Here is a 20,161-nt window from a genome sequence, read left to right on the forward strand (position 1 = left end):
TTGGTCATATCCCTATACGCAGTGTTGGGAAGGTTACTTTTAAAATGTATTCCATTACAGATTACAGAATACATGCCCCAAAATGTATTCTGTAACGTATTCCGTTACGTTACTCAATGGGAGTAACGTATTCTGAATACTTTGGATTACTTAATATATTATCATGCTGTTTACAACTACATGAATGTGATTTATTACTATTACTGAAGGTTCGCGGCTCTGAACCATAGTAAAGGGACCTCTGGCTAATACGTCGGGTTCCGTGTCGGGCTTGTAGCCGAAAACTACCTTTACTTTGTTGTCTGGGTCAAGTTTGCTAGCGAGAGACAGAGAGAGGCGTTGAAAGGCTGCTCCAACGGAACTTATTGTTTCGGAGGAAAACACGAACACTGTGTACAGTCGAGTCTTAATAGCTTACTTACAGCTGGGCTCGTCAGGCACTCTTCTTGGCTGCAGTGGTTATTATTATATTTACATGCTTCCAGCTCCCGTTTTTGCTCGGTGACAGCTCGTACTTTTCCTTTTTCTCCCTCCCTCGCTCACAGACACATTACGGGTACGGCAGTCCATTCTCCCTGCAGCACGGACTACACTGCCCATCAGGCTACATTCTTTAGAGGTATGCCTGTAGCATTCTGCCTATTAGCTTACCACACCAACAACAACAAAAAGGCGCTCTTTCACCCAGGAAACACAGAGAGAGCGTCACCCTGTAACCATGGCAACCGTAACGCTGCCACCTGGAACAACAGAACAGAGATGCCAAACAAACCCAAACAATCCTGACCCGCCACAATATGAAACAGGAAAGTACCGCCGAGTAATCCATTTATTTCAACAAAGTAACTGTATTCTAAATACCACCTTTTTAAACGGTAACTCTAACGGAATACAGTTACTCATATTTTGTATTTTAAATACAATACAATATTTAAATATGGTACATGTATTCCGTTACTCCCCAACACTGCCTATACGCATATGAATTTGAGTGGCACCCCATTCATATGCTGTTGACCCACACTTTGTAGCTTTAACAATTTTAACTCTTCTGAGAACAGTCATCTCTTGACAAAGTTGAAGACCTGTGCACTAGAGCAGGGCGATATGGCCAAAAATATTTATCACGATATATATTTGAAAATTTGCGATAACGATATAACTGACGATATAATTGATGCGAGACAAAATACAACTCCACAACATTACTAGCGCAAAAAGACAACCTTCCATTTATTTTCACTTAAACAAGAAGCTGGTTTTTATGTACGCTGGTTTTTACCTGCGATAACTTCTGGACACTTGTAGATCATTAGGACTAGAGTGTTCTTAACAGAAACAGCAACATTTTATGGTTACCTTGTCCTCAGCGCTCCGTGTGTCTGTGGCCTAGACACAGCTGAAGCCTGATTACAGCGTCTGGGCACCGAGCAGCCTCAATAGCCTGGAAAGGTGCTAACCGCTAGGCTAACTAGCAACAAGATGCCTTCCCTCTCCACAGATGACTACCACAGCCTCCTGCAGAAGATTGCAGTACTGGAGACAAAAATTCATCGCTTAGAAGTAAACGTGGAGGTAAATGGACTGTGTGGAAATGAAACAACCTTGCCTTTGATTCAAAACAATGGCGATGAGCAAGCTAGTACACAGCTAAGGAGCACAGATAACATGACCAAGAAAGTAGACTCTGTGCATTATTATAAATCCTCAAGTGATAATCCCCCCTTAGACTGTCTTGGTGCAAAACCAAGACATAAATCATGTCTCCTGGAAGGGGGAGGACGTATCACAGGCAGGGCACAGCGAGCTGAAATCTCTGAAACCGACTGGCCTTCACTTCCTACGAGACAGAGAAGCTCTTCTACCCCTGTATACAGGAGGAAACAGGACTGGACAACCGTGAATAGGAAGGTTAACAACAAACCTCCAAAACAACTGAATGTGAAACTGCAGAACAGATTTGCTCCACTATCAAAGGACCCTGGATCTATATCGGACAACCATCCATCTAAAAGCAGCGAAATAAGGTCTGAAAATCTGTTGAAAAGTGAAAGGCCACAGGGAAAGCTAAAGGCTAGGCCTGAAACTCTGATTGTGGGTGACTCTGCCGTAAAGGATGTACAAAGGATGTGCGGTAAGAACACTAAAGTCCTCTGCTTTCCTAACGATATGGTCAACAACCTGAAGGAGAGAATTCTTCAAATTGCAGATGAATATCCAACTGTGACAAACATTGTTCTGCATACAGGGTCAAACGATGTGTCCAAACAACAGTCGGAGGTTCTGAAACGGGACTTTACTGGATTATTAAATACTGTAAACTCTCTGAATGCAGCTGTATTCATCAGTGGACCTGTACCGCCGGTCAGAGGAGGAGACGAGAGATTCAGCAGGTTGTTTACACTGAATAAATGGCTTATATCAGCATGTGCTGACCACTCAGTGCATTTTATCGACAACTTTAATATTTTTTGGGAACGCAGGCATCTGTTCAAAGCAAATGGATTTAATTTTAACAAGTCAGGGGTGAAACTGTTCACCTCCAACTTGTTTTATTCCATACGTCATCCATCTGTGCTTGGTGCCAAGGCTGAGATAAACGAGGAGTTATCTCATAAAGAGGAACAAACAGTACTCCAAGAACAGACAAAGCCCAGCAGAAACCTTGAGGAGGAGCTCCATTTGCCCCCACCCGGGAAGAGCCTCAGAAAGGAGAGACATCCATGGCATCTGAGGAAGAGCCTCAGAAAGGAGAGACATCTAAGGCAAGAAGAGGGGTCCCTATTTGCCTCCAACTCTCTCAACAACACCAACGACCAGGACAAGGGACCACGACCTTCCCCAGTCCCCCAAACCCCTGACAGGCCATCACCCTCCTCCCCCTCCCTTTCTCCCTCCTCCCCACACCTGAAATTCACTGAGGAGATGATGGAGCGGGTCAATGCTGGGCTCAGATCTACCCCCCGTCCCAATCCCTTTTTGTCCCCCATAAACCCCCCACCAGAGCAGCCAAAGGTTCGCCATCGAGCCCCACCCTCAACAGAGCAATCGAAGTCACATTGCCCAGCCTCGCCCCCCTTAGTTCCTCTTCATGCCCTGTCTCCGCAGTCTGATGCGTGATGTGTGAAGGGTCCGGGCTGTGAGGATTATGGCAGTGATGACTTTTCCCAGGAGAAGCTGGGACCCTGTTTACTAGAAGGTTTTAAAATTTCTGTACTTTTAGGTGACAGGAGACATGTGGCCTGGTCAAAACACAGAGAGCTGCACTCTAAAAGATCTTTAAACATAGTAAACATACCTTGTGTGCCACAGACTGCTCCCAAACACGAGGGGACAAGTAATACCTCTAAAACACTTAAGTTGGCTTTATTAAACATTAGATCTCTAGCTGGGAAAACATTTTTAATTAATGATTTAATCACTGAGCACAGCCTTGATTTTATGTTTTTAACTGAAACTTGGTTGGACCAAAGTAACAGTGGAGCTGTTCTCATCGAGACGACCCCTCCTAACTACAGTTTTATCAGTGAGGTCAGGGCGAGCAGGAGAGGAGGAGGGGTTGCTGTCTTATTTAATGAATCATTTCAATGTAAGCAGCTATCTCCTGGAAGTTTTCAGTCTTTTGAATATGTGGCTTTACAGCTGAAGGCCCCATCCAAAGTTGTGTTTCTTAATGTTTACAGGCCTCCCAAATACTGCACAGACTTTTTTAATGACCTCAGTGAACTGCTGTCTGTGATCTGTGTTGATTTCGACTGTGTAATTATTGCTGGGGATTTTAACATTCATGTGGACAACCCTCAGGACAAAGGGACTAAAGACCTGAGTAACACTCTGGGCAACTTTGGGCTGACTCAGCATGTAACAGAGGCCACACATAATAGAGGACACACTCTCGACCTACTGATCTCCAAAGGCCTGAGCATTTCAAAGGTTACTGTGTCTGATGTGGGCCTGTCTGATCATTACTGTGTTTTCTTTGAAAGTAAAATCTCAGCCCACACAAATATATCAACAACAGTGATCACAAAACGGTGTATAACTGAACACAGTAGTGCAATTTTTAACCAGGTCTTCCCATTAACACCTGACCTGTCCAGAGGGTCAGTCAATGAGCTCGTCAATAGCTTCAATGCTAACATGTTAAATGTAATGGACACTATTGCTCCCATTAAGGTGAAGGTTATCTCTGGAAGGAAAAAGTCTCCATGGAGAAACTCCACACTGGTGAAAAATGAAAAAAGAGAGTGTAGGAAAGCTGAGCGCAGATGGAGAAAAACAAACCTCCAGGTTCATTATGACATTTATAAAGAGAAACTTCACAATTATAATTTACAACTGAGGAATGCAAGGAGGTCCTACTTCTCTGACATCATCACTAAAAACAGCCATAATGCTCGGGTCTTATTTTCTACAGTTGACAGGCTAACAAACCCCCCTGTGTCAGTGGCAGCTGAACTTCATTCGACCATGGCCTGCAATGACTTTGCCAAATTCTTCACTGAAAAAATCCAAAAAATTAGACAAGCAATTGGTACATCAACAGCAGATCCAGGATATGTACTGTGTCCACCAAAAAACTGTTTAAACACCATGAAACAGTTTCAACCTATTAACAGCAAAGACCTGAAGGACATCTTAGGTCAACTGAACTCCTCCTCCTGCTGTTTAGATGTCCTGCCAACAAGTTTTTTCAAAAAGGTCTCAAAGACTTTAGAGTCAGACCTGTTACAGATCGTCAACTTTTCTTTATTATCAGGTGTGTTTCCAGAATCACTAAAAACTGCTGTAATCAAACCTATACTGAAAAAGGACAATCTTGACAAGACACAAATGAACAACTACAGGCCGATCTCAAATCTCCCGTTTTTAAGTAAGATCATTGAAAAAGCAGTTTCCCAACAGCTCAGTTACTTCTTAAAACAGAATAATTGCTACGATGCCTTCCAGTCAGGTTTTAGACAGAACCACAGCACTGAAACCGCTCTGACCAAAGTGTTTAATGACATATGTCTGAATACAGACAGTGGAAAAATGTCAGTCCTAGTTTTACTGGATCTCAGTGCAGCATTTGATACAGTTAACCACAACATATTACTCAAACGACTGGAGAACTGGACAGGTCTTTCAGGAACTGTACTAAACTGGTTCAAAACATACGTAGAAAACAGGAAATACTTTGTATCAATAGGTAACTTCACATCTGAGCAGACAAGTATCACATGTGGAGTTCCCCAAGGTTCCATCTTGGGACCCCTTCTGTTTAACATCTACATGCTCCCACTGGCACAGATTATAAACAACAACAAAATAAACTATCACAGCTATGCAGATGACACACAAATATATATCACAATGTCACCAGGAGACCGAGGCCCTGTACAGGCTCTTGGTAAATGCATTGAGGAAATCAATGACTGGTTGTGCCACAATTTTCTCCAGCTAAACAAAAACAAAACTGAGGTAATAGTCTTTGGCGCCAAAGAAAAACGATTACAGGTCACCAGAGAACTTCAATCTATACATCTAAAAACCACAAACCAGGCGAGAAATTTGGGTGTAGTGATGGATGCAGACCTAAACTTAGAAAAACACATTAAGACAATAACAAAGTCAGCTTACTATCACCTCAAGAATATATCAAGGATAAAAGATCTGATGTCTCAACAGGACCTGGAAAAACTAGTCCATGCATTCATCTTTAGTAGGCTTGATTACTGTAACAGCATCTTTACAGGTCTACCTAAAAAATCAGTCAGACAACTACAGCTCATTCAGAACTCTGCTGCTCGAGTCCTCACTAAGACCAAAAAAGTGGACCACATCAGTCCAGCTCTGAGGTCCTTACACTGGCTGCCTGTCCGTCAGAGGATAGACTTTAAAGTTCTGATGCTGGCCTATAAAGCTCTGAATGGTTTAGGACCAAAATACATCAATGACCTCCTGACCCAGTATGAACCATCCAGATCCCTCAGGTCATCTGGATCCGGTCTTTTATCAGTTCCCAGAGTCAGAACCAGACACGGAGAAGCTGCATTCAGCTTTTATACTCCTTATATCTGGAACAAACTCCCAGAAAGCCTCAGATCAGCTGAAACACTCAGTTTATTTAAATCCAGGTTGAAGACTCACCTGTTCTCAGCTGCATTTGAATAAAGCACCAAATCCACACTTTAAGCTTAAATTTCAAAACTTACATTTAACTACTGATTTTATCTACTGTTCTGATTTTATCTGTTTTGATTTTATATACTGTTGTTTGTTTGTTTGTTAATTAGTTAGTTAGTTTATTTGCTTGTTTTAATCAATTTTAAATCATGCTTTTTATTTGTTCTTGTTTCTAATGTCTCTGTAAAGCACTTTGAATCACCTTGTTGTTGAATTGTGCTATACAAATAAACTTGCCTTGCCTTGCCTTGCCTTACATTAAAGCTTTATAAAAATTTAACAGTGCAAATGCAAATTCCTTGCTGAAAGTTTAACCAAAAGGCATTTCCAGTAGAAATGGGCTGACATATCCTGAGCATAACCATGTATAATATATACTGAAGTTAAAAAGAGGTGCTTTGCAACATTAAACTGCAGTGTGCAGTACGTATTTTTCGGACCATAAGGTGCACGGGATTATAAGGCACATTAAGCGAAACAAAGCAGTCAGATAAATCAAACTTTATTAAACTCATTCTTCTTGCTTCCTCCACTTCTGTACCATTGATTCATTAATGTTGAATTCTCTGGCAGCTGCTCTATTCCCATGTTGTTGCAGTATATTAATGACTAACCTTGTATTGTGGATGAATTATCTCAGTTGTTCTCCTGACTGAAGTTTGGTCCATTTACAGCATCCTGCCATGCGATTGCATTTGTCTCTAACCATGAGGAACCTTCACGTTAACTTTTATAAGTGGAAAAGTGTTAGTGTTCGTCCTCCAGCTTCACTGTTTATGTTGTGCTAACATAGCTGTGTCGCTAGCGATCACGTAGCACATCATTATATACCACCTAGCCCAACTTCAGTAACCCTACAAACGTCACTGCTGTTTAGTTTCCTGTCTTCATTTATGTTGGACGTGATAGCAGAGCTGTACGTTTGATTTTTTTTCAGAAATCTCTCAGTCAGAACATGCAATATCATGCTTAGGTAACTAGCGAAACTAGCGAGCTAACTTCCGCTAGCTTCCTGCTAACTTCTGACTCCGTTAAATGTAATACATTCTGTTTTCATGGATGCCTGGATGTTAAACTTCATAGTTACACCTGGTAAAGCAGCAATACTGATCGTTTTATTAAAGATGAAAGAATTTAGACAGTTTTTAACTCTCAGTAATGCTGCAGTGTTCGTTTGACCTGAAGAGGGGTGTTTAGGACCCAGATTATTCCCAGATTTAAGAGCATCTTAGTCCGACAAATACGACAATAACGACGGCCGCTTGCATGTTCTGCAAAAAAAAAAAGTGCTTTGTCTGTATCTGACGGACAAACACCAAACCAGTTCCACATCGCTGAAGTTGCACCATTTTTACAAACCAATTCTGGTTCATCTGTTTCACTCAACAATCGGCCATGTGCGTATGAAAACAAAGGCACTGCGCATGCGTGTTTTACTCATATTCTATCGCGATATTTCATTTTCCTATCGTTGCCTAACATTATACCGGTATTACCGTGAACGGTATAATATGGCCCAGCCCTACTGTGCACACACTATGTGCCTCAGCATACGCTGATCCTCCTTTGTGAGCAGCAACAAATGACTGGGGAATATTTAGTGGCAAGGAAATTTCACAACTGGACTGGCAAGATGCAAAAGTGGCATCCTATAATGGTACTATGCTTGAATTCACTGAGCTGAGTTTGCACCCCTGTACACCACCTGTCAAAGAGGGCAGGTCCAGAGTGGTGGAGCCCAGACCCTCTACAGCCATATCAGGCTAGGGTGATGTACACAGTGTAGGAGGATTGACCAGCAGAAGCACATTACTAATGGTTAAGCTACTGAAGCCTTACACACCATGATTTTAGGTGTGTGAGTGAGATAAAACACAAAATGAGAAAAGAAAATGTTAACAAATACTCAAGCAACAGCGTTGCCAAACTTTACACCTTAACAGACAGCCGAGGGTCCAAAAGTCACCAAAAGTCACTTTTGTTTATATTGAAAACATGGTAACACAATGTACTACAGCACATTTATCATGTTCAACATATGACAGAAAATAAATATTATTTAAAATCAAAATTAACCTTTAAACATGGCATAAATAACAATTTAATTTATATTGTGATATGTATCAATATCGACTGATTTGAATTTTTTTTTCTCAAATCATTTTCAAGATTTATTTCCATATATACCAGCCCTGCTCCTGAGGACCTCCCCTAGGCCTGGCTCCAGGTTGGCGGTCCAGTAACCCCGTCCCTTACTAAAATGAAGAGGTCCTTCAGGTTTTGTTTTTCCTTAAAGACAAATTATCAAAGGTTTGTTTGTTTTGTGCGCTTCCCTTGTTTATTTGCTTGTTTTAACGTTACAGGAGTTTACTTGTTTGCTTGCTTGTGCCAGAATGTCAAGCAAAGATGAGTCAGCTTGGGTTAAAAATAGTTTAAGTTTTTAAAAAGATGCTTTTTTCAAGAGTTACGAAGAAACATAAACCTTAACAAGTATGTCCTGGAGGAAAATACCAGAAACTATGTGCTGTCAAGTGTCTGTTTCAATCTGAAAAGTATCATCCACATGTAGTCGCGAAGAGAAAGCATTATAAAGCATTATAATCAGCTTAGTCGCTGCCGAAAATTTGTGCTTTTTCATGCAGAAACGAGGGCCTAATGCACTGCTGGCTAATCCTGAGGGCAGTCATGCATAAGAACCTTCTATCGTTAATGTTAGGCCAGATGTAACAGTATTTATTTAAATAAATAGTGCAGATAAAAACATAAGCATGAGAATGAAAATAGCATACAATATTATATACTCTCGCCCTATGACAGCTGGGATAGGCTCCAGCACCCCCCGCGACCCTGAAAAGGATAAGCGGAAGCGAATGGATGGATGGATATTATATACTATATTACCTAAGAAAACAGAAGAGCACAATAAACTGACCAGTTGTAAGAATGTGCACATATGCATAAAACCCGAGTGTATGATAAACAGATACAAGTTTATGTCTAAAAGAAGGTGTTTCCTTTTTTTCTCTTGGCTGTATTCTACTTTGTGCCGTGGAAATACTTTAAATGTGGCTATATGAAAACACAAAGCTCCCAATGGAACATCGGGTATTTGCTTCCATAGTTATAGCAATAATGTGTGGTGTCTAAAGGACATTCATCTTTCGGTATTCAAGATTGTACATGAGAACATGTCATCAAAGCTGTTGTGTAACAATAGGACACAGTGCCAAGAAGGTTATCTCTGAGATTGTTAAAATAATACCCTAAACTGGCATGTAAACAAAATGCATCACTGCAGAGTTGGTCAAAAGTTGAGCTCGAGTGAAGACACGGTAGTATTTTGTATGTCTGAAAACACGTAAAAAAGTTGTTAGCAAGAGATAGATATGATTCAGCAAATGGATAACTAAGTAGATAAGTAAAGTTTATTTATTAGGCACTTTTCATAGACAGGCAGTCACAAAGTGCCATACACAAAAGATAAAAAAAAACAAGAATGCTAGGTACCAAAATAGAAAAATACAAAAGATTAAATAAAACACAGTAAGATTAACAAGTAGCTTTAAGATAAAATTATTAATCAATAAAAAAAACACTCAACAGAAAGCCTGTTTCAACAGAAAAGAAAAAAGATAACTGCTTGAAATCGGTAAGTTGGAATGAGACAATGAGATGTCAGTTATTTATGTTAAACCGACTGCACCGCCCTACACAGTTCTAACCACATCATCAAGTTCGCTGACGACACAACCGTGGTTGGACTCGTGAGCAGCAACAACGAGTCGACGTGCAAAGGTTTAGCAGCTGGCGTTCTGGTGCAGCGAGAACCTGTCACTGAATGTGAACAAAACCAGGGAGATGATTGTCGACTCGCTCCACCCACACACCACTCAGCATCCACGGTTCCACAGTAGAGACTGTTAACAGCATCAAGTTCCTGGGAGTTCACATCTCAGAAGACCTCACCTGGACCACCAACACCACCTCCATCACCAAAAAGGCCCAGCAGCACCTCCACTTCCTGAGACACCTGAAGCAGGCCAACCTTCTTCCTCTCATCCTCACCATGCTCTACAGGGACACCATAGAGAGTGTTCTGACAGCTGCAACTCCGTGTCGTTCGGCAAATGCAAAGTCGGCGATCTCGGCCAGCTCCAACGGATTGTTAAAGCAGCTGCCAAGATCATTGGAACATCTCTCCCTCTGCTACAGGACATCTTCCACAAGAGCTGCATCAGTGAGGCCTCCTGCATCATTCTTGATAGAGCAGGGCGATATGGCCAAAAATATTTATCACGATATATATTTGAAAATTTGCGATAACGATATAACTGACGATATAATTGATGCGAGACAAAATACAACTCCACAACATTACTAGCGCAAAAAGACAACCTATCATTTATTTTCACTTAAACAAGAAGCTGGTTTTTATGTACATTAAAGCTTTATAAAAATGTAACAGTGCAAATGCAAATTCCTTGCTGAAAGTTTAACCAAAAGGCATTTCCAGTAGAAATGGGCTGACATATCCTGAGCATAACCATGTATAATATCCACTGAAGTTAAAAAGAGGTGCTTTGCAACATTAAACTGCAGTGTGCAGTACGTATTTTTCGGACCATAAGGTGCACAGGATTATAAGGCACATTAAGCGAAACAAAGCAGTCAGATAAATCAAACTTTATTAAACTCATTCTTCTTGCTTCCTCCACTTCTGTACCATTAATTCATTAATGTTGAATTCTCTGGCAGCTGCTCTATTCCCATGTTGTTGCAGTATATTAATGACTAACCTCGTATTGTGGATGGATTATCTCAGTTGTTCTCCTGACTGAAGATTGGTCCTTTTACAGCATCCTGCCATGCGATTGCATTTGTCTCTAACCATGAGGAACCTTAACGTTAACTTTTATAAGTGGAAAAGTGTTAGTGTTTGTCCTCCAGCTTCACTGTTTATGTTATGCTAACATAGCTGTGTCGTTAGCGATCACGTAGCACATCATTATATACCAGCTAGCCCAACTTCAGTAACCCTACAAACGTCACTGCTGTTTAGTTTCCTGTCTTCATTTATGTTGGAAGTGATAGCAGAGCTGTACGTTTGATTTTTTTCAGAAATCTCTCAGTCAGAACATGCAATATCATGCTTAGGTAACTAGCGAAACTAGCGAGCTAACTTCCGCTAGCTTCCTGCTAGCTTCTAACTCCGTTAAATGTAATACATTTTGTTTTCATGGATGCCTGGAAGTTAAACTTCATAGTTACACCTGGTAAAGCAGCAATGCTGATCGTTTTATTAAAGATGAAAGAATTTAGACAGTTTTTAACTCTTAGTGATGCTGCAGTGTTCGTTTGACCTGAAGAATACGGAGTTTAGGACCCAGATTACTCCCAGATTTAAGGGCATCTTAGTCCGACGGCCGCTTGCATGTTCTGCAAAAAAATGTGCTTTGTCGTGTATCTGACGGACAAACACCAAACCAGTTCCACATCACTGAAGTTGCACCATTTTTACAAACCAATTCTGGTTCATCTGTTTCACTCAACAATCGGCCATGTGCGTATGAAAACAAAGGCACTGCGCATGCGCGTTTTACTCATATTCTATCGCGATATTTCATTTTCCTATTGTAGCCTAACATTATACCGGTATTACCGTGAACGGTATAATATGGCCCAGCCCTAATTCTTGACCCCTCACACCCCTCACATGGACTCTTTTCTCTCCTTCCATTTGACAGACGCTGTCGCAGCATCGGGACCCAATCCTTCAGATTTCAAGATAGCATTTTCCCACAAGCCATCAAGCTCTTGAACTCACTACCAGCTCTCCCACTCCCCCCCCCCACCACACACACCCACACAAACCGTTAACTGCCTCTATTGCACTCCACATACCACTGCCTTTGTAATGCAGATGCTGCTCTATGGACAATCCTTACTCTCAGGAATTCTGCTCATGTTTACAAGCTGCCACACTGGTCACTTTAAATCACTTCAAGGTCTCTTTAAACCATTCAAACTGTAAATTGTAAATTTAAATTGTTATTGATCCTTTTACCTTAGTCTTAAAGTGTATATTTATTTCTTACTCTTCTTATATTTCTTGTTTGTCTTTTGCACAGAATGTAACTGGAGCCTCGTCGTCTTGTCTCCCTACATACTGTACTGTATATAGCGGATATGACAATAAAGTTTACTCTGACTTTGACTTTGAAACACAATTCTTACATTTGATTTCTTTGTTATATTATTTATCCTATTTATATCCTTTTATTTTGTATTCACGCTTTTTTTTATATACAGTGCATGCACCGTGCAGAGCCTGACCTTAGTGTAAGACTGTAAGAATCCAAACATCACAACAGAGAATATCAAACACTGTCCCATAGTGCGTAGAAATAAATTTGGTTAAAAGATCATGCTCTAATGAGAGAAGATCATTTAATGCCTGTGCAGTGCTGCAACCTCAACAGGACAAAAGGCTGCCAAAATTCACATTTTGGACAGAGAAGCGTAAAAGAGGCCATCTATGTCCAATATAAATAACCATAATTGAACAGGGGGAGTGAGTTATGACATCAACTGTTAGCCACCTACAATGCAATGCTACAATGTAGTCTTGAGTTTGTTTCCCAGGTGCCTCAATCGCCACTCCTTTTTTGCATCAGGTGACCTCAATAGGCCTGATGATATGATGTTTTCACTGATGGAATACTCTGGTGGTAATTACCCAATCTATTTTTTACAGCTTGACTAATGTGATGACACACATCGTTAATTAGTCCAGTAAAACAGCAAAATGTGTAAGAGAAGAGAGAAAGCTTGAAATGGACACACATGCAGAAGCCAACGTGAAAATAAGCAGACGTTACTAACACATTCACATGCATATACATATTAGCCACCTAGCTTAATTGTTTATTGATTAAGGGCCCTGGAATGTACTTCATACCTTTCTTGCAATGTCTTGGCTTTAAATATATTATCTCCCCTTGCTAATACTGCAACTTCTGCATGTGTGTCCATTTCACACTTTGGAGAGATAAAGCATGAAATGGACATGGTGGACCAGAATGCCTATTACACCCTGTGCTGTGATATCGGGTTGGATTAATCGCGTGTCAATGACCCTCCTAAAGGACAATGATTTATTACATGATTATGCTTTTTCTCCCACCAAACTTTCAACACAAGTCCACCTAATTCAAATTCATTTAAAAAAGTGTCTGTATGACCACCTCTCTAGTAAACTGGAAATATAATTTAATATGCATAAACAGATAGACAGGATCCTGATGATCTCCTTCTCTGTTTGACTCCAATCCAGCTGGAAAAGTGGCATGTTGGCTGTGGCACAGAGCAACAACATATCTCCACCCTCAGCAACCCCCTTCCCTCCCACACTTACACCTCTGATCCAATACACAAGCTTTAATCTTCCTGTATTCTAACCCTGTGCCCTATTTTCCAAAGCGCCCTATATCACAATCAGAATCCGAATACTTTATTATCAGAGAAAATGATGTGGTCAAAGTTGCTTCAAGACATTAAGAACAGTAACTAACTAAACTAAATTAAATTAAATAATTCTATAAATAATAAAGTAACAAAATATTACAAAATAGTATTAATGAATACAAATAATATATAATTACAATTATAAAAATCTATCATATTGACTTTGTTATTTTCTCTGTAGACGATATGCAGATATTAAGGCTCTGCAACTATTGCAGTGCGTACTTGTGCTTTAGATGGAGGAATTGTACAGCTAGATAGCCACAGGCAGGAATGAAAGATGAAACCATTCATGCATATTGGCCCAATTCCCTTAATAGTATTCACTGAGAACTTTAAAACAGCAGATGTAATATGAGACAGAGCAATGACCCATGCCAAAGAATTCATTCTTGAAGCTGACAATAAAGGTTTAAGTAAGACTAAGCAAAAGACTGCAGTAAATTCATTCATCATCAGAATAGTTTCCGATTGAGCTGCAGACTCATCTCTCTCAATCAAACTAACTCGGTACAAGCAAAGAAGTCTTCTCCATCACTAACATTGCAACAAATCCGACAGACTGTTGAAAAAGTTGCTCTATAACACAAAACTGGCCAAAACTTTTACAGACGATCTTTTAGCTAACTTGGGTTTGGAGAATATTTAAAATAGAAATGCTGCAATGCAAACTTGGGATATGAAGTTTAAAAGATGTGATCATTCACTATTGTTCAAAATGTCCTGTACCCCCAAATTAATTAAAGTGCCACACTAAATCACTGTAAATGTCACCGTACTGGATCTGTTTTTTGAATAATTAACATCCTTTGATTTAGTATTATTCATAGATTTGGTTTTCCTTACTGTTCTCCTTGTGTGTTTCATATTTGCCATGGTCTGTGTGTAGGCAGGCAGGAAAAAGGACCCAAGTGCAGGACTCGTGGAGGCAGAAGTGAACTCAAAACAACCACAGGTTTATTGCTGGCGAAATGCAAAACTCAAAATGGCACATGAACGGAACACACAGGCAGGAACGGTGGTACGACACGACAACGAGCGCTGAAGGAAACACACTATAAATACAGAGGCAAACACACGGGGAACAAGGACCAAAAGGGGAACACAGCTAATGCAAATTAACTGACGGGACCAGGTAGACGCAAAACTAGAAACATCAACATAAGACACAGACCTTCAAAGTAAAATAGGAAATCCATAGACAAAACTCAGAGGCACTGAACCAAATCTATATTAACCCTCTCAAGGCAGGCGTTGCCGATTTGCAACAGTTAAAAACTAACAACCTGATTACCCCACATACATATTTTATAAGTTTTTTTTTACTCAGAAATACCACTGCAGGACTTGGTTGTGCATTACCAACAAAAAGTTTAATTTGAGCCTGAGAGGGTTAAACACTAGAAATAACAAATTACAATAATAATACGCAAAACACTGAGACACAGACACAGGACCATAACATAGTCTTTAGGTTTCTGTTTCTACGCCTTCCCATGCTCTAGGTTTCATGTCTTAGTGTCTAGTCCGTGTCTTTGTGAATGTCTCTTGTTTCTTGTTTTACTTTTACAGTCTTGGGTCCTATTTCAGTTTTTTCAGTGTTTTCAGTTTTGCTTCCTCCCCGTTCGTTATGTGGGACCACTTCCAGCTGTGCTCTTCTCCTTTGTCTCATTCCCTCGTTACTCCCTTGTGTATTTAAGCCCTGTGTTTTCCTCTGCCCTTGTTACCATCATGTTGCTGTGTGTCTCTCCCTGTTTTCCTCGTTTCCCTGAGTGGTTCTAGTTAACTCACGGCTTAGGTTATGTTTTGTGTTTTATATTGCTGCCTCTTTGAGTTATTCCTGTGTGTGTTGAGTCCTGCCTTTGGGTCCACATCCTGCCTACCACAGCACTAACCTTGACAGAACGACGCAACCAAGACATGGACCCAGCGGACTCAGCCCGAAAGAGGTACCTTTTCAGGGATTCAGAGCCCGGTGAGGTGAGGTTCCCATGTCTTGGACGTAAGGACAATATCTGTTGGACTTAATGCCTTTGAGGCGATCCTCGGGCCTCACTTGCACCTTGCTGCATTCTGAGACGGCTGCATGCCCTATGCAGCTCCAGCCAGCTCCACCTCAGCCAGATGTTTCCACACCGTCTGGTCCTGGTTCTGCTTGGCCAGAGGTTTCCACACTGTCTGGTTCTGTACCTGTCTCTACTGGGGGCTCTGGAGAGTCAATCCAGCCATCTGTGGCTTCCACACCCCCGCCTGTTTCTGCTGGGGGCTCTGGAGAGTCCGCTCAACTGCCTGCGGCTGCCACACTGCCACCTGCTCAGCTGCCTTCGGCTTCTGCTCCGCCACCAGGTTCAGCTCTATCTCTGCCAGAGGTCAACACGCCTGCCCATCTACATCCTGCACTGCCTGCATGTCCACATCCAACCACCTAACCACACCAACACCAGCCCCCTTCCAGGTCACCTGAAGATTTCCACTCCCATTTTCTTCCCTGTTGGGGTCCTGGAGGGTCCCTTCTGCACCACCGCTGCTTCCCACACAGTCGGCCTCCGGACCTGCTTTGGAGCTGCCGCCTTCAACGCAGTCGGCCTCCTGAACTGTCTCGTCGCAGGCGATCCCCAGAACTGTTTTTTCAATGTTGTGGACTCTGTTTTTCCCTCATGTCTCCATGCCTTGTCAAATAAAGCTGCCTCTTTGAGTTATCCCCGTGTGTGTTGAGTCCTGCATTTGGGTAACATCCTGCCTGCCATAACACTAACCTTAACAGTAAATCTACAACATGGTCTCTGTGGGTGACCACGCACGTGCAGACACACATATCCCATACACACAGGTAACTTTTCGCTCTGTCTTCCTATGTGCAATAGTACCAAGTGCAATCTTCCCAATATAACAAAGTATTTTATTCTATTTTGTACAGTATTTTTTTTTAATTTATATAGTATTTTGTTCTATTTTGTATAGTATGTTCTTTTTTTTATCTTATTCTATTCAATTGTTTTATTTCTTAATCTTTACTGCACTTAACTTGTGACCACAAATTTCCCACTTGTGGGACTAAAAGGTTTATCTTATCTTATCTGCCAAGGTAAATAGTAAATAGGACTACTTTACAGCAGTACTGGGGTATTTATTTTTTTCTAACGCAATGCAATGCCACTTAGGGCTGTGCGATATGACCAAAATCTCATATTCCGATATAAGAATTCTATCGTCCGATAACGATATAAATCACAAAAATGTAACATTTTCTGTAAATTCTGTGAATCTCGGGCAGCTCGACTTGCGGAAATTGTTTCCAGCTGCGCGTCATGTAGCTGAAGTCGAGTGTTTTAACAGATGCATGAAACTATACATTTCTAGACATAAGTTGTAACGGCCGCCGTTTTCTTTGTGAGTATTCATTACACGGCGTGCTGCGGGGAAAACCCTGTTCTAACATTTGAGTCTAAGGTTTATTTTTTAGCACCTGGCGGCTCTTTTTTACTTCTCATCCGTAAATAATCTGCTCTTTCACGTGATTCAGTTTATTTTGTCCGTCTGTATTGTGGTTACATTAAATATAAGAGAAAGAGAGAACTTTAAGAAATTAATATAGCCAGTGCAGTGACCATCAGAACGATGAAAAAATATTGCCGTAAACAGGTTATTTTGCGACACCACGAAACAAACGATAGCGTAAAATGAAACGATAGACGTTTTTATATCGTCATCCGATATATATCGTTATATCGAACAGCCCTAATGCCACTTCTGATTTGCCTATGTTTAACTTGAATAATTAGTTTTGAACAGGTAAATGTCATTTTTAAATCCATTAACAGTTTCTCAGAAAATACTCTGGCTTATCCCAAATATGCCAATTACCCTTGGGCAAGATAGTAACCCCACGTTGCTCTCCGATGCATCCATTGGAGTATGAAAGTGCGTGAATGGTAGTCAGTAAGCACTTAAAAGCATAGAAGACAGTGCTTGTGTGAATGGGTAATGTGGCATGTTGTATATAGGAAGTAGAAAAGCGCTATATAAAAATCAGTCCATCTACCATCTAATCTACATACATATATATAGCACAAAGTAGAATTTCAGTTACCATCATATTCTAATCCTTTTCCCAAAATTTAAGTCAGTTTACACATGTTAACATGAATGAAATTACTGACAAAGAGGGGGGGAAATCAGTTTTACAAGACAAACGGCAGCCCTGGTGGAGTCTAGATGGGAAAATAGCATTAATAAACAATGAAGCTTTATGACAAATCACATTGTAATTCATCAAAGCTAGTTCACAAGATTTATTTTTTCTGTCTTCTGGATCCAGCTTACTAAATTGTACTAAGCTATCATTTTAAAATATCACTGATAAGCGTTTCCTAATTAGCTCATATCCCATATTAAATACCCTCCTTGCTTATCTTAGCCTAATTTATTTCAAAGTAGTTCTTTTACTCATCGGGTGTAGCTGAACTTGCACCAGCATGGGAACGTTGCAATGTGGATCCTGAATAATATTTAACTACTGCAGTTATTCTATTTTCATATACCCTTTACATTCACATCAAACTTATTTTGTAAACACTATAATTGTGCACACCGAGGGAATATCTTGATCTTGTTGAACAATAAACAGCATAAGTTACAACAGCTTTCTTACATGTACCAGGGTATTTCAAGCTATAAATGTAAAATTTGACAAAAAACAAACCTATCTGACAAACACTACTTTTCAGAATAATTTATACCAGAGAGGCCCAACGTAAACGACATATCCTGATATTTTTAAGTAAAACAAAGCCACTATAAACTTTGTTGTTACAGTTGTTGTAGTTCGACCTAAATAGAGCAGCTATCCGTCTTTTCCAGCCGAGAAGTTGAAAGGATACAAAAAATAAAGAACACAGAATGTTGAACTCAGCTGTCTATCCATGAAAATATTCAGTAAGTTAACATGATGAAAGTAATTGAGGGCGATAGGACTAGCTAAAATAATTAACATACTAGCAGTTATTTTTTCGAAGTAAACAGAATTACGTCCCTGCTGCTGCCGTAATTCAAGTTAGTCCACACGGAAGATTCATCCAATGTACGGAGTGTATACACCGTGTTTACAAGCCAGGCATTCAGATAAAACCACCCAAAGTAAAGAGAGTAAACGAAGAAACTCACCTCGGAGAGAAACGTCCACACGGAACTTGGATTTAGATTGAGTTTCACTGTTTGCTAGTTTCACAATCTTGTGGACTGGGAAATTGAGTGAAAACAGTCTTTAGCTACTACCGTAACTGCGCACCGCTTTTGCAACCCCCTCCCTCTCTGTCTGCAGTTCACACACAGACCATGAGTGCTGCTAAACCGCACACTTTGATTCCTCTGATAGAATCAGTTTTCTTTCCGACATTATCTCATATTTTTGACCCGAGTTTCTCCAACGGGAGTACCAATAATTAGACAGTTGAAACACGCGTTGGCTTTACAGGCAGAATCGAGAAACTGTTTAACTTTAACTGATTTCAGGATTCAACCATTTCATTGTTATCTTCCATTCTATCGCCTGTGTCTGAAGAGGAAAACACCAGAGTGATAATATAGCACATATTAATTCAATTAATTTGTTTTACAGTATTCTTGTAAATATTGTAGTTATTGAATATTTAAACTTGTTTAATTGAAGTTCATAATTATTCTAAAACTATGACATTGACAGCAGTACGCTTAAATCGTAATTTACCAGCAATCAAGGATATGTCTTAAGATCCATCTTTGACGTATCAAAATCATCATGATAATCCTTTATTAATTCCAGGGAAATTATATGGTCACAGTTGCTCCAAGACAAGAACAGTAATTAGATACATTAAATTAAATAACACAATATACTACAAAGTTACAAAATATAACAAATAGGTCTAATAAATACAAATAGCTCGAATTATAATTAGAAATATCCCAGCAGTAGTACTCCTGGCTTAGCAGGTGATATGCACTAATAGACTGGGGTGCCAACCAAGGACACAGTGGTAAAGACTGGAGAGACAACTGAAAGCTTGGAAAGAGGGGCAGCCAATAGGGGCAGGGAGAGCTAACATCTCAGTGTGCTTCTTCCAAGAGGAAGAATGCAAGCTACAGATTCGACATCAAAACCATACCCACAGGTGAGCCAAAAGAGGCAGGGTTGGCATAAGGGGGAGACAAGTGATTCTTTGGGCCCATTACTGACAGAGTCCCTAGAAAGCAGTTGAACACTCTTATTTATTTATTTATTTATTGTTGTTTAAGACAATTATTAATTAATTATGACCATAATTGTAAACGTGCTTGTTTCCTAGCATTAGTTGGATTTTTTTTTTTTTTTTTTTTTTTGCAACAGAATAAAATACAGTCAGCCTTTGACCCCGCCTCCCCCTCTTTATTTCATGATTTGGTTTGGTCCAAATACCAAAGGGGCTCAATTATAGGGGAAGACTCGGTTTTA

General features: G+C 40.3%; 3 protein-coding genes across 6 annotated transcripts in view; 2 read left to right on the forward strand and 1 right to left on the reverse strand.

Moving 5' to 3' along the window:
- ankrd6b (ankyrin repeat domain 6b) overlaps positions 1–19,018 on the reverse strand; it is a 99,744-nt gene extending 80,726 nt beyond the window's left edge. Inside the window, exon 1 of one of the 2 annotated variants that reach the window (XM_080883269.1) lies at positions 18,856–19,018. The gene's annotated coding sequence lies outside the window, so the exon portion shown is untranslated. The remainder of the gene's footprint in view (positions 1–18,855) is intronic. The other variant, XM_080883270.1, reaches the window with a different exon arrangement.
- LOC308397598 (uncharacterized protein) lies at positions 1,289–16,407 on the forward strand (the record flags this gene model as incomplete). Its single annotated transcript, XM_080883571.1, has 4 exons — positions 1,289–2,134; positions 2,249–3,107; positions 10,063–10,332; positions 15,792–16,407. The coding sequence occupies exons 1-4, from the start codon at positions 1,483–1,485 to the stop codon at positions 16,405–16,407; spliced, it is 2,397 nt and encodes a 798-aa protein (XP_080739697.1). The 5' UTR covers positions 1,289–1,482.
- Positions 19,019–20,133: 1,115 nt separating the features above from the next.
- Positions 20,134–20,161, forward strand: part of LOC308397554 (ankyrin repeat domain-containing protein 9) — a 37,207-nt gene continuing 37,179 nt past the window's right edge. For all 3 annotated transcript variants that reach the window (XR_013971805.1, XR_013971806.1, XR_013971807.1), the window contains exon 1: positions 20,134–20,161. This exon is cut by the window's right edge and continues 20 nt beyond it. The gene's annotated coding sequence lies outside the window, so the exon portion shown is untranslated.

The sequence above is a fragment of the Rhamphochromis sp. 'chilingali' genome, assembly GCF_963969265.1.
Source record: "Rhamphochromis sp. 'chilingali' genome assembly, chromosome: 5".
Taxonomy (NCBI): domain Eukaryota; kingdom Metazoa; phylum Chordata; class Actinopteri; order Cichliformes; family Cichlidae; genus Rhamphochromis; species Rhamphochromis sp. 'chilingali'.